Raw genomic sequence first — 15,059 nt, 5'->3', positions numbered from 1 at the left:
CGAACGTCTGACAGCCACTTGATGAAATCACATCTGAATTATAAATACTTTGCCCTCCGGAGGCGTTTCTGGTTTTGGCGATGGTGTCTGCGGCGTGTGATCGCCCGCCGCCGTCGCCTCCCACACAGTCCGCCTCTTTTATTTCAGGGGTTTTTCCAGGGACGAATGTGAATGTGGAGTTTGAGAGACGGGCTGCAGCCGCTTTGACATGTTTTGTTGGTGTGTCGACGTTTAAAGCACAGAAGCACTTAAACGGATATTTCCCCGCTATGGTTACAAAAATTAAAAATATAAAAATCTTCATCTACATCAGGGGGGGTCCAACATGAGGCCCGGGGGCCAGAAGCGGCCGCCAGAGGATCTAATCCGGCCGCCATGTGATTTTTTATTATTTTTTTAAAAGTATAAATATGAAAACTGACAGATGCTGATCTAAAAACACTCGATCGGCAAAAATGACATTTAAAACTGCCCTTGGTCAGAATTTGACCCCCGACATTAATGCAATCTGTGGAGGTCACATGACGCAACGCCTTTCACAATAAAACAACGAGTCCAACTTATGTGAAATTATACTTTAGACACGTAAACTCAAAACAATTTCCAGATGATGACAAATTGTTTTAATCCAGATACAGGTGACTGAGGGTTTTTTTTGCAAATATAATAATATCTGATTTCCTTTAATATGTATATTTCAGAATAGACTGGTGAATTCTTGCAGTAACAAAACGATCAAAAGAAGTTAAGACTTTGACATTTGTCCATATCTGCAGTTTAATGTTCTGTTTGACCTGTTGGGCCTCCAGAGGTCAGAGGCCAGATCAGGTTGATGTGGCTCCTCAACTGAAATCAGTTTGACCCCCTGATCTAAATGTATCTGAAAAAAAACTCATATTTCTCTGCGTTTCAACACGAAGCAGCTGCGACGAGCCGCAAACAACCTGCAAACCAAAGATCTGGAAAAACTCAGTGTCGCCATTTGCATCAAAAGAAGAGGAGGCGGAGATTTAAATCACAACTTGTGACCTTGTGTTTTCGTAATCCAGGATTCCGATTGGCTGTTACGGCTTCACGCGTCTCGTCACACTGCCCCCTACAGGCCTGGCTGCTCACAGCAGCTCTGAAGCAGCTGGACACGAGGGTCTGTGTGTGTTTTGTCTGTCAACAAAGGAGGAAACGAGCCTCGGAATCTCAAGGAAACTCAGCGTGAACCACTTTATTATTATTATTTATATAGCTTTACATCGTTTTGCACCGCGACGAGGACGATTCAGGAATATTGCCGGAGCAGCCGATTGCCTCGGACTCGTAGAGTCGAGAAGTGAAACCCACTGCGGCTCTCCGAGCATGACCTTTGACCCCCAGCAGCTCACTGCTCCCAATATGAGCAACATGACGAGTACCTGTCGTGAAATGCATTAAAAAATATATATATATAACGAAGCCTTGTCTTCAACGACGCCCGTCTGTGACCAGCAACACCCGAAAAGCCTCGATAAAGACAATTTTCTAACCTCGATAATAAGTTCTGTGTCGGGGGACCCGGAAGCGGGAGGAGTTTTGAAATGATGCATGAGGATCCGGCGGGAGGGAAAGCAGAGAGCTGGGCTTGCCTGTCTGGGCGGTGAGGGCGAGGCTCCGGGGGCGAGGCTCCGGGGGCGAGGCCCCGGCCTGACCCGCCTCGTCATCCCAGGCGGAGGCCCCTAATGAGCTCATCAGGCCCGACCGAGCCTAACAAGCCTCTAATTGGTGGCGTGACGTCCACTTCCTGCCGGCAATGTGTCACGTGACCCCGCCACGAAGCCCCGCCGAGTAAACAAAGCCGTGGAAAGGGCGAACTTTTCTACGGAGACAGAAGCTCGGAGTTTAGCGGCTGAATGTGACTGAAATACTGAGAAGCTCCTGAGAAATAAAGCGTCGGAAGAGAACAGGTGACACACGGAGGAAACACTTCTAGAACCGTCAGTTTGACTTCACAGCTAAAAGAGGCTGCGAATACAGAAACCTGCTTTTTATTTATTCATTTTTACTGGGAAAAGAGGCAGCGGACTGAGGTTGAAAACTACTGTGGTGTAATGCTGCCATCTAGTGGTCACAGTGCAAAGCTGCAGCTTCCTGTGAGATTAAAAAGCCATGATACCATACTAAATATATATGGACATACAGTAGATATATGAAACATGTATAGAATATTGACTCGAGAGAATATGTAAAAGTACTTTGTACAGGATTTATTTTCTCAAAACATTTCTGAAACGGACAAGTTGTTGTCTTCAGTTGCACTTTGCTGGACCAGTTGTCCATAAGCTTGTACAGTACTGTGTGAATTAGGTGTGTTTTATTTTTGCAATTGTGAGATAATTACAATCAATTTCAAAATTGGCACAGAGGCACCTGGGGGCCTGGAGAATAAGAATATGGTACAGTTTGCAGAAAAACATGAGAATTAATATGTATATTTTTACAGTAAACATGTACCGTACTTGATTGTGTGTATTTGTTTTATAATTGTGAGATAATTCTACAGGGAATCAATTTGAAAATTGGCACAGAGGCACCTGGGGGCCTGGAGAACAATAATCTGGTAACGTTTGCTGAAAACTATTTGATTTTATATGAATTTATGGATGTAGAATAACATGTATATATATATATTGTGAATTCAGTGTGTATTTGTGAGAAAATGCTACAGTAATTCTTGTTGGAAATTGACCCAAAGCTCCCTGGGGGCCTGTAGAATACGAATATGGTGGAGGTTGTTAAAAACAATTCGATTTTCGGTGTATTTTTGGTACAATACGCCTGTACAGTACTGTTGCCGTGTTTTCTCCTTGCAACTGAGGTGTCCTTGAACGCACCATGGAGCCCCGTTCGGCTCCTGACGGCTTTACCGTAATACGCGATGTAAACAGGCATTCTAGTTTTTAATGCCGCGGGACAGCTTTACTCCACAAGTTCACTGGTGGACAGAAATACAGAACAATACGTTTATATGCAAACAATAGTAATATTCCAGCTTCCCTGTGAAAAGTATTTCTCCGAGTACTGCCTTCTGCAGTCCGCCGGTTTGTCCAGAAATACTCCACAAGGTACTCCGGTGTCTTGGATTCCCTCCTGCTGCGGGTTGTGTTTACCGGCTTGACGACCGTGTTTCCTGCTCCGCGGCAGCCTCTTTGCTAGGTCCATGTTCACAAGCGAGCCGACGCGCCGGCCGGTCGTCACGTCGCCTCGGAGAGCGTCTTCCTGTCGGCACGGCTTCGTGCTCTGTTAAAGACGCCGTCAGGGCCGCCATCTTGGATGAGGATCCCGACTCGCCCATCATCCGGTGGACGTTCGAGGTCATTACACCCACTCACGCTGACACTTAAAGGACCTGTAGCGATCATCAAAGCATGCAACTGTCTGCGGCACTTTGAAGCCGTGGGGGAGGGGGGAGGGGGGGGCGCGTAATGACATCACACTTCATCAAAGCTTTCATCTGTCTGGGGCACTTTGAAGCCACTGGGGGGGGGGGGGGGGCGTTATGACATCACACTTCATCAAAGCTTTCATGTCTGGGGCACTTTAAAGCCACTGGGTGAGTGGGAGGCGCGTTATCGCATCGTCTTTCAATTCACAGTGACAACAGAAACCTGCATTTAAGGACAGAATTTTCTCAATTTCTCAATTGCAAAACTAATCCAAGAATGGAAAAAGAAACATCACCAATGTGTACTTCAGAAACCCAAAGTCCAGGTAACAAAAATCCCAAAAGTCATTTACTAACAACAGGGTTTGTTGGATGGACGACGTGTTTCTCACAAACTGACTGAACTCTCTTTCTCCCTCTCTGCAGATGATCTATCAGAAAAAGGTTCTTCAGATACCCCAAGTTCAAGTAAGAAAAATCCCAAAAGTCATTTACTAACAACAGGGTTTATTATTTTCTATTAATTGCCAAACTTAGTAATTAATGCGCACAGTTGATGAATATGTGTCAAACACTGTAATAATGACATAAATGAACAGGGGTGTTGGTACTCAATTACACATGTTTAGACTATTAATGCTAAGCATGCTTAGACTACAAATTCTAATGACTATATTTGGGCTAAATTGACCCACTGAGTAAGCGACGTCCATAGACATCCAAAAAACGTCCAAAACACGTCCAACACACGTCCAACACACTTCCAAAACACATTTGTCCGTCCAGGCCATGATCTGGACGTCTATCTAAAAGCCAGAACCAGTTGAAAATAGACGTTTTAACCAGGCCGTAATCTTGACGTCTATCTGACAGCCAGAACTAGTCGAAAGTAGAAGTTTTCAACTGGCTGTAAACTGGACATAGAAAAGACATCCAGACAATGTCCAAGAAAGACGTATAAAAAACGTTTATTCCGTCCCCTCTGAGGACGTCCTCTGGATGTCTCAAGATGACGTCTTTTAGATGCGTTTTGGACCACGTACAGAATGTTAGGAATGTGCCACAAATGACTGTAGAATGACATTTTTAACCCATCGTGTCTATGTGTAAACCCTGCAGACGTTTGCAGTTTATTCATCTGTCTCAACGTCTCTTGTCAGATCCGTCTTTCTTTACACATCAGTATTATTCCATCCTGTTGAATGTAGAGGAGCCGCGGTTTCTGTTGGATGGACGACGTGTTTCTCTCAAACTGACTGAACTCTCTTTCTCCCTCTCTGCAGTTGATATATCAGAGCTATTATCATTATATGCTTCAGACACCCCAAGTCCAGGTAACAAAAATCCCAAAAGTCATTTACTAGCAACAGGGTTTATTATTTTCTATTAATTGCCAAACTTAGTAATTAATGCGCACAGTTGATGAACATGTGTCAAACGCTGTAATAATGACATAAATGAACAGGGGTGTTGGTACTCAATTACACATGCTTAGACTATTCATGCTAAGCATGCTTAGACTACAAATTCTAATGACTATATTTGGGCTAAATTGACCCACTGAGTAAGCGACGTCCATAGACATCCAAAAAACGTCCAAAACACGTCCAACACATGTCCAACACACGTCCAACACACGTCCAACACACTTCCAAAACACATTTGTCCGTCCAGGCCATGATCTGGACGTCTATCTAAAAGCCAGAACCAGTTGAAAATAGACGTTTTAACCAGGCCGTAATCTTGACGTCTATCTGACAGCCAGAACTAGTCGAAAGTAGAAGTTTTCAACTGGCTGTAAACTGGACATAGAAAAGACATCCAGACAATGTCCAAGAAAGACGTATAAAAAACGTTTATTCTGTCCCCTCTGAGGACGTCCTCTGGATGTCTCAAGATGACGTCTTTTAGATGCGTTTTGGACCACGTACAGAATGTTAGGAATGTGCCACAAATGACTGTAGAATGACATTTTTAACCCATCGTGTCTATGTGTAAACCCTGGACAAGTTTGCAGTTTATTCATCTGTCTCAACGTCTCTTGTCAGATCCGTCTTTCTTTACACATCAGTATTATTCCATCCTGTTGAATGTAGAGGAGCCGCGGTTTCTGTTGGATGGACGACGTGTTTCTCTCAAACTGACTGAACTCTCTTTCTCCCTCTCTGCAGATGAGCTCCAGGATGAAAAGACCCTCTGTGTCTGTGATTCCTGTCCTTACAAGCTCCGGGAGATGAAAGGTGAACATAGATTTGGACGATTCGCAACATTTAGGAGAAAAGAAGACAGGACCATTGTGGCCGTCAAGTTGATTAGCGCAACTGAACAGAAGGGCAATGAGAATGAGGTAGATATTTTGTCCTCTGGATATATTTCCCTGCTCAGATTTATCCTCCCACAGCAGAATACACACCATAATATGTTGTTAGTTGTTTTAATCATTGAGACGACGTCTTCCTCTTTTCTCCCCAGGAGGCCATGTTAAATACCATCCGTTGCCTCGATCCTGACAAGGATCATGTGATCAGATATCATGGAAAGTTTACGTGCATGGGGTTAACAGGTCTGGCCTTTGAAAATTTGGATATGAATCTGTTCGACTTCATGAAAAGCCAACAGTTCACTCGACTGCAGCCTCATGAAATCCGCCCCATCGCCATGCAGGTTTGTAATCTGGGCCCCAGGAATGTCTGGTTCTGCACGTCTACCAGTACAGAAAACTGAGTCCTCAGCCCTCACAGTATGTCAATCCTAACCTCACGTGATTTGTCTTTGCAGCTTCTTGAGACTTTAGTCGCTCTGAGTGGCCTTGGTATCCTGCACACCAACATCAGACCAGACAACATAATGCTTGTCAACCAAGAGATAGATCCTTTCATGGTGAAACTCGGAGACTTTAGGGAAGCTATGCCGACCAGTGACGTTCAACCTGGACAGTGGCTTCAGTCCTGTGGGTACAGGTGGGTTCATGTTGTGTCGATCTGTGTTTAATCCACACTACATATGTTCTTCTAAACCTAAATGTGATGTGGATCCTCACAGCTGTCCAGCAGATTTCACAGATTTAGCTAACGTCTTTCCTCCCCAGAGCCCCAGAAGTTCTCCTCGGCCTCCCCTTCTCAAAGGCCATTGACATGTGGGGAGTGGGCTGCACCTTGGCCTTTCTGTACCTTGGGGAAGACCTTTTTCCATCCAACTGCGACTATCAGACGGTAGGTCTCCTTCCTCAAACGTGTCCACAACCCGGCGGAAACCTTGTAAAGAGCCTCAGCTGACGTGTGCGTGGTTTGTGTCTGCAGGTGAAGTTCATGGAGAAGTTTCTGGGGAAGCCAGAGGACAAGAAGATCCGGACCGGGAAACAATCCTGGAGGTTTTTCGTGGAGACGGGTGCTGGTTATGGCCCAAAATGGAGGCTGCGGGTAAAGTAGCATGTACTTTTTGATTGAAGCTGGTGTGAAAATTGACCTTAAAGACTTCTAAAACGGTTATGTTGATTCTGTTTCTTCAGACACCAAAAGAGTTCAAGAAAGTGTGTAAGAAGAAAACAAAAGAGTGGTGTCCCTCTTTTCAGCCAGCCCGTCTGGAGGACCTGATTACGGTAGGTCTTCTCTGCTGTGTTATTGGAGTCGATCACTGCTTTTAGCATTTTCAGCTTCTCAGTTTGTCACTTTGATGAATTACCCTCGTCATCAGAAGCCACCGCTTCTCCATACTGTAAAACAAAGAAAATAATTTTTCTTGTTCTAGAACATGTACTTTTAAACAAATAGAACTCAGGTAGCTGTATTAGAATTCTGAAAGAAATACTGTTGTTACCGGAGTATAAGTCACACTTTTCTTTCATAGTTTGTTTGGTCCTGAGACTTTATATATAAAAATATATAACATGTATAACATAGCTGGCATTATGGTGAGCACCTGTCCTGTTCTGTCCAGGATGCACAGTGCTTTCACCTCTTTTCCACCGATATGTATATATTCATGTGATCTTTGCTATGTGGTTGTTTATCCACTGACCTGACTGTTTTTCCAAATCCAGTACGGTCCACACACATGTCCTGTGGAGCTGGAGGACAGGAAGGCTTTTGTGGATCTCCTGAAAGGGATGCTTCATCCGGATCCAGCTAAAAGAATCACCCCTGATCAGGCTCTGACACACACCTATATTACGTCAGATCACCATAGATGTGACCCCGCAAGTACAGAGTAGTAAGTGGCTGTTTGTTTACTCACATATTAAGGCTTCTGTGTTGTTTCCCAAAGGATAACCCACTGTCATTCTTCCTCTAGCATCGTCAACTCGTTTGTCCACATGCACTTTACTCCATATAAGACCCAAATAGAGCCAGAATATTTAGAAAACCCCGAAGTGTCTGGAACTACAAATATGTCTCCAACCGAAGACTTAAACGAACCAGGAGCAGCCGAAAGGCCTGGGATGCCCAAAGCAAGCGGGTCTGGACCATCTAAAACGTCTGCAGAAACCAAAGCTCAAAATGTGTCTGTGGCACCCAAAGCCTCAAACATACTGGGAGCAGCCAAAAGGCCTGGGATGCCCAAAGCAAGCGGGTCTGGAACATCTAAAACGTCTGCTTTGATATAAGCCACCAAAGTACATGTAGCTCCTAAGGAGTTTCCAGCTACCAAAATACGCGTAGCTCGCAGAGGGTATTCAGCTATCAAACTACATGTAGCTCCTAGGGAGTCTCCAGCCACCAAAGTACATGTAGCTCCTAAGGAGTCTCCAGCCACCAAAGTACATGTAGCTCCTAAGGAGTCTCCAGCCACCAAAGTACATGTAGCTCCTAAGGAGTCTCCAGCCACCAAAGTACATGTAGCTCCTAAGGAGTCTCCAGCCACCAAAGTACATGTAGCTCCTGAGGACTTTCTAGCTACCAAAGTAGATGCAGCTCGCAGAAGGCATCAAGCTCCCGAAGTACGTGTAGCTCCTGGGGTATCTGCAGCTACCAACGTACGTGCACCTCACAGAGTGCATACAGCTACCAAAGTATGTGCAGGTCGGAGAAGGTCTACAGCTCCCGAAGTGCGTGCCCCTCCTGGGGTATCTGCAGCTACCAACGTACATCCAGCTAACAGGGTGCATCCAGCTCCCAAAGTGCGTGTAGCAGAAACCCCCTCAAAGGAGTCCACTCGTCATTCCAGTAAAGTGCTGAAGTCAATCCGCAAAGCTTGGAAGAGATTCAAGGCCATATTTTGTTGCTGCTTCTGTCCCCAAGTTGATGACTAAAGTTGAGGACTAAAGTGTCTTCTCTGCACTCTCGGTCTGGTGCCTTCTAGATTGGGGCGTGGTGCGGTGGGGGCCTCCCCGGGTGACAATGTGCATTACACTAATGCAATACACACTGCATGGTGAGAGAGGGGCGAGCTCCACTAAGCAAGCAGCGAGAGGAGTCCACTAACCAGGGAGTACCGTCCTCACAATACATATGTGCTCTATAGGAGCAAGTTGTATTCAGTCAAAATATTGTAGATAACCTTAAAGCAGTGAGAGCGTACTTTGTAGTCCTGTCTGACGACACCAGGTGGCGCTCAGCCAGTCATAACTTTCCAGCTGCTAAACTCCAAGCTTCTGTTTCCGTAAAATGACTTTGTTTACTCCCTTGAGCTGCAACTGTGTGAGATATATGTGTGAGATATATGATGTAGGGGAGAGTGTTTTTCAGAAGAAGCGAGAATTTGCTCGTTTGCCCGGATCGTAGCACTGTGGAACGTTTCATCTGACGTCGAGAGACAATGGGAGTTGAAAGGAGAGGACTTTGCCTCAACTCGGTAGATTATTGGATTTTTATCCAGAGAAAATATAAAACGGCTAAACTAAGAATTGGATGACGTGAATACAGTAATAAGGTTTTTTTTCTTTTGTTTGTAGATTTGAATGACTGTGTGTGAGATCACTCTGCAGCTCTCCAGGTTAAGCTGAAGTACTTCCTGCAACATGTCACATGACCTCGCCATAATGCGCCTCGGAGTAAACAAAGTCATGAAGCTCAAAAGTTTTATAGCCGCTGGAAAGTTGTGACTGGAATATTGAAATAAAGCATTAGAAGATAGCAGGTGTAAATACTTAATACAGAAACAGGATTTTTCTTTTTTGTTTGAGGAAAAGAGGCAGACTGAGGTTTAAAACCACGGGGGGTGAAATGCTGCCATCTAGTGGTCACAGTGCAACACTGCTTTTCTCCTCCAGCTTCAGACCTTGACTGAACTTCCACTGTTGGAATTCTTAAAATCCACTTTGTTTTACACGGAGTGTTAAAAGTAATGAAATCGTGTCGTTTGTAAGAAGTCAAACAAGACTTGGCAACAACAGATGTTTATTCGTGGAAACATCATTCTGGAGAACAAGAAACAAAAACCACGAGAAAGAAAAATAAAAACAAAAAGACATTTACGTTTGAAATCCTCCTAAAAATGAAGAGCAGTAAAAATTTTTAAACACTTGAAATACCGTAAAATGTCCCCAAACTGTCTTCTTTCATTCTGTGATTAAAAAGAACCAGGAAATATACATGCAGGAGGTGAAGTTCTTGATAAAGAACGTGGATCTTTTGTACGAAGCGCGGGAGCAGGGCGGTCAGTGTGACGTCCCGCACAGCGAGCCGAGGTCCGTCTGTGGGGAGGAACAGGGAACAGTGAGAATCCTGCCTGGGGGGGGGGGGTGATGATGGTGGTGGGGGGGGTTCCAGAGCGACGGAACGTACCTGCAGCTTCCGGATGCTCCTCAGAGCTTTTTCACTGAGCAGCGACAGATCCACCGAGTCCATCTGACTGGCCAGCAGCTGGAGGCTCTGAACGACACGTCACCGCGTTAGTCTGAACCGTTGGGTCTGAATCGTTTAGTCTGAATCGTTTAGTCTGAACCGTTGGGTCTGAATCGTTTAGTCTGAACCGTTGGGTCTGAATCGTTTAGTCTGAACCGTTTAGTCTGAATCGTTTAGTCTGAACCGTTGGGTCTGAATCGTTTAGTCTGAACCGTTGGGTCTGAATCGTTTAGTCTGAATCGTTTAGTCTGAATCGTTTAGTCTGAACCGTTTAGTCTGAATCGTTTAGTCTGAATCGTTTAGTCTGAACCGTTGGGTCTGAATCGTTTAGTCTGAACCGTTGGGTCTGAATTGTTGGGTCTGAACCGTTGGGTCTGAATCGTTTAGTCTGAATCGTTGGGTCTGAATCGTTAAGTCTGAACCGTTGGGTCTGAATCGTTTAGTCTGAACCGTTGGGTCTGAATCGTTTAGTCTGAACCGTTGGGTCTGAACCGTTGGGTCTGAACCGTTGGGTCTGAACCGTTGGGTCTGAACCGTTTGGCCTCAACCCGCTAAGTCTCAACCCGTTTAGTCTCAACCCGTTTAGTCTCAACCCGTTTAGTCTCAACCCGCCAAGTCTCAACCCGCCAAGTCTCAACCCGTTAAGTCTCAACCCGTTAAGTCTCAACCCGTTAAGTCTCAACCCGTTAAGTCTCAACCCGTTAAGTCTCAACCCGTTAAGTCTCAACCCGTTTAGTCTCCACACACAAGCTGAAAAGCAACTTTTTTTAAAATGTCATGACGATCGCTACTCTCGAATGTAATACAATAACAAAAGTTAATTATTTCATCGTTAGTAACCCTCCGTTGTTGTTTACATGAGCTGCCTTGCTCATTGGTTGATTTTTAACCGATTTATTGAAACGTCGGCGCAACACAACATCACGTTCTTTTAACGAGGCCGTAAAAAGATCGTGATGCCGTGTTGCTCCTCTCAGCGACAGGAGGCGGAGCTCCAGCAGGAGCTCCTCCTCTCGGGAACAGGAGGCGGAGCTCCAGCAGGAGCTCCTCCTCTCGGGAACAGGAGGCGGAGCTCCAGCAGGCTCTGAGGGGAGCGGCGCTCACCTCTCCGTTGCCGACGGGGACGTTGATGACGATGTCGTCGCTCCGCGCCGCGATGGGCGAGCCGTTGACGGAGATGCTGTAGACCCGCTCTTTGTGGCGGGGAACTCTGGTGGCCGGCGTCTTCGGGAGCCTGGGGAGCAAAAAACAGCGGCGACGGTGAGCGACGCGGCGGCGGCGGCGGATCCGGCGAGTCTGCGGGACGCGCGGCGCTCACCGGGGGTCCATGCGCGGCGTGACCAGCGGGGTGGCGCCCATCATCAGGGAGGAGTCCAGCACGCCGCGGGCCGGAGTCACCAGGGGCTTCCTGCTAGACCTGATATCCGGGCGGAGACGCGTCAGCTCGCCGCCGGGGGAGGGGGGACGGGAAGGACGGGGGACGGGGGACAGGAAGGACGGGGACACTTACCGTCGAATGGCCGAACCCTCGCTGTTCAGCGCCAGAGCTTTAGCTCTCCTGGACGTCGTCGGAGGCTTCCTGGTCGTCCTGGTCTGGATTCACAAGACCACGGTCAAACACCGATAGAGAGATAGAGCTAGAGCTAGAGCTAGCTAGATGGAGCTAGCTAGATGGAGCTAGCTAGATGGAGCTAGATAGATAGACAAAGCTAGATAGAGCAAGAGCTAGAGCTAGAGATAGATAATTACTTTATTCATCCCCAAAGGGAAATTGTTTTGTTGCAGCAATCTGATACATACGAATATTATAAAATACAATAGAATAGAAATAAAAGTTAAAAATATAAAAATATCTGGGTATAAGACATAAAGTAAAACACAGAACGGAACATGGGCACTTAGAAATAAACAGGAGATAAAAGCAAGATAAATAAATACTAAGGTGCAGTGGCAGAGCCATTAGAAGTAGGCATTATATAATAATAATAATAATAATACAGATAATAACAATGTGTAATAGTGTATAATACTCGTGTATAGTACTACTAATAATGGTAGCAATAATATAACAATAACATGGTAGCAATAAAATAACAATATATATATATATCAGTAATAATAATAATACCAATAGTAATAGTATACTTATAATAATAATAATACCAATGGTAATAGTGTACTTGCACATGTATAAATATATGTATATGTACATGCAATATGCCATATGAAATGAAATATATGATATAATACAAGTATCAATGTAACTGAGTCCAGGTGGTGATGATTGAGGCTCTGACGGAGGCAGAAGAGTAAAAAAGTCTGACCACAGGTCGTCAACGTAAACAGACTTTAAGTGATTCAGACTCGTTACGACGAGCGGCAGTTTTTTCACGTCTGCACGTGTAATTCCAGCCGTACGACGTGGAAATTTGATGTTTCTGCTTTTGACTTTGAGCTGGGTTGTGGTTCCCACGGCGTCAGGTTAGTTTAGAGACGTGAATTATTGTTATTATCGCCGCCTCCCGCTCGGTGACGCTCCTCCTCGCCGCTAGCTTGAACATAAAGCCACCAAGAGGCTCCAACCTGGACCCACCGAGCAGCTTCTAGAGGATTTATACTCCTTTATATTCACACTTTATTGTATTTTGCAGCAAAATGTTTCACTAAAATATACTTTATGCTGCGAGTGTAATCGTTTTCAGGACCAAGTGTTTGATCTTGTACAAAGAAAAACTTCAAAGTGTAAATTTAAAGGTTATTATAGCAATATTTGACCAGTCTGGTCACTCAGGATGAAACTTAACTATACGTGGTCCCTGAAGTACTTTAAATCTCATGCAATCATTATCTGGTATTCATCTTATATACATGTGTTTTTACGTATTTATATCGTTTACATCTTTGTATTGGTTCAGTTATGTGCTTTTAAATAATCCCGACTTATTTGATGTTTGGCTCGTTCAACTGCTCCTACAATTTGTTTTAAACGATGCATCGAAAATCGTTAGTTGCGGCCCCGTTCCAGTTGTGACATCATCAGAAGGCGCCGGACACACCTGGTCTCTACACCAGGCAGGTAAAATAATCCCATAATAACATTAAACAGCCTCTATATTGTGTTGCAGAGTTCAGCGTATACAAAATGTGTGCGACACGAGAATCGTCCGGTACCTTCCTCGCCGTGCTTCCGTCCCGAGACGACGACTTGGCCGCCGCACGCTTCTTTGGAGCTGCAAGTTAAAACAAGAACGACCACAATCAGTGATGACGCTCAAAAAAAAAAAGGGAAAGAATGAATAAAGCAGTTGTTCACGCATACTTTTGGCACTTTTCAGGAGGAGTGCGTGATCCGTGGCCACGACACTTTCCACGGCGGCGGCTTCCTCTTCCCTCTGCTCACAGACGGGAAACGTTAAAACTCTGCTCGGGGGAATCGAGGTGAAACAATACGGCACCGACTGATAATGAAACCACCTTTGAGTCGTCCACTTCTGGCGTCTTTGCTTTCCCAGACGCTGCAGGAAACAAACAAACAAAACAAAACATTTCGCATTGATCCCGACGTTGGACTGAGGTTGTCGTGGTCACAGCAGGGGGCGTCTGCTACTCACTGCAGAGCTCCAGCCAGTTGGTCTGCCTCACGGCTCGGGGGATCTTGAGCAGCACCATGTGGTAGCTGTTGTCACAATCCTTCAGCAGCTGGTTCATCTTCTCCCTCAGTTGTTGAATTCGGGTTTTCACTGTGAAAACCGCGTTGGAGAAATGCATTGATTCCGTACCCAGTGATCAGAAACAACCATAATATTTTAAACACTCAGTAAATATACACTTAATAAAAGCAGGCATTCGACCCTGCAAGGGGTTTGAGAAGCTGGGTTTTTTTTCTCCCTTGAAATTTCCTACGTAACCTTGAAATCCTTGCGTTTATCCTGCATTTAAACCTTTATTTGTGAGATTTCAGTCTCTAAAAACCTTGATTTTGCTCCGTATCTTCGTGTTAAACAGGAAATAAATCTATCTTAGCGGTAAGACTTGGACGAAACGGGAGATTTCCTGCTTTTGGAGAGTTTTGTGAAGAACAAAATGTCATTTCATAAAGAAACCAGTGAATTAATATCAGGGGTGAAAAGCCTGCAATTGCTTTATTCTTAAATTACGATGGATGAAAATGTACATTACATTTAAGGCAATCTGCACTTGTGAGTGGATGAATGAGAGCAATTCTTGTTTGTGACAGACTGTTTGGATTTACTCTCTGTTCTATTCTGTGTGAAGCAATGATTTAAATGATTATAACGAAACATTACCATCTCAAAATCAACAAAGAACGAGCAGATGGAAATGCAAGATTCTTAAAGTGTTTTGGGGAAATGCTGGGACTGATAATGAGTTACTTTGAATGTTTAGTAGTGTTTTTTCTGTGTATTATTTGTATAAAACCACAATAATATTCACCCTCGATGTCGAAATCTCCCAGAAAAGCATCCAGCTTCGCCGTGCGGTTGTTCTTCTGCTGTTTGGTGGTCCTTTTCCTGGGCGCCATGTCTGCAACAGGAGCCGATGTTTAAAACCAACTTATTGAAACTTTAACGTGACATTAGCAGAGAAACGAGCGACGCCATTGTTTTAAACAGATGGCTAGGCTAACGTTAGCTTTACGTTCACCTCTTAATTCCGCTGACCTCAAACGTCCCAACGTCGCTCACAGCAGAACACACGGAATCAAAGAGCTCCAAACTACGTTATTTTATGTTGTTGGTTGTTTTGTTTTTTTTAAGTGAAACTGATTACCTGGTGGTGTTTTTCTGCCTCTCCGTCAGCTTCACCGTCTCTCTTCACAGAGCCGTTTTTCAAATTTACCGCGG

General features: G+C 44.9%; 1 protein-coding gene across 1 annotated transcript; it reads right to left on the bottom strand.

Moving 5' to 3' along the window:
- Positions 1-9,878: 9,878 nt before the first annotated feature.
- On the bottom strand, positions 9,879-15,026 carry cdca8 (cell division cycle associated 8). Its single transcript, XM_080515979.1, has 11 exons — positions 14,986-15,026; positions 14,650-14,739; positions 13,806-13,934; positions 13,669-13,709; positions 13,514-13,586; positions 13,366-13,424; positions 11,705-11,787; positions 11,513-11,611; positions 11,299-11,428; positions 10,135-10,221; positions 9,879-10,043 (listed from the first exon to the last, which is right to left on the bottom strand). The coding sequence occupies exons 2-11, from the start codon at positions 14,735-14,737 to the stop codon at positions 10,008-10,010; spliced, it is 825 nt and encodes a 274-aa protein (XP_080372105.1). The 5' UTR covers positions 14,738-14,739; positions 14,986-15,026; the 3' UTR covers positions 9,879-10,007.
- Between the last annotated feature and the right edge of the window lie 33 nt (positions 15,027-15,059).

The sequence above is a fragment of the Blennius ocellaris genome (assembly GCF_963422515.1).
Source record: "Blennius ocellaris genome assembly, chromosome: 20".
Taxonomy (NCBI): domain Eukaryota; kingdom Metazoa; phylum Chordata; class Actinopteri; order Blenniiformes; family Blenniidae; genus Blennius; species Blennius ocellaris.
Note: the sequence above shows the minus strand (reverse complement) of the source record. Positions and strands in the feature narration are given on the sequence as shown.

What these genes read in the sequence shown, in the direction of transcription:
- cdca8 (XM_080515979.1), bottom strand. Translation starts at nt 14,737, where the DNA reads ATGGCGCCCAGGAAAAGGACCACCAAACAGCAGAAGAACAACCGCACG. An exon ending in GAGGGTTCGGCCATTCGACG is followed by an intron (nt 11,612 to 11,704) that starts GTAAGTGTCCCC and finishes CCCGGATATCAG; the next exon opens with GTCTAGCAGGAAGCCCCTGG. An exon ending in ACGCCGCGCATGGACCCCCG is followed by an intron (nt 11,429 to 11,512) that starts GTGAGCGCCGCG and finishes TTTGCTCCCCAG; the next exon opens with GCTCCCGAAGACGCCGGCCA.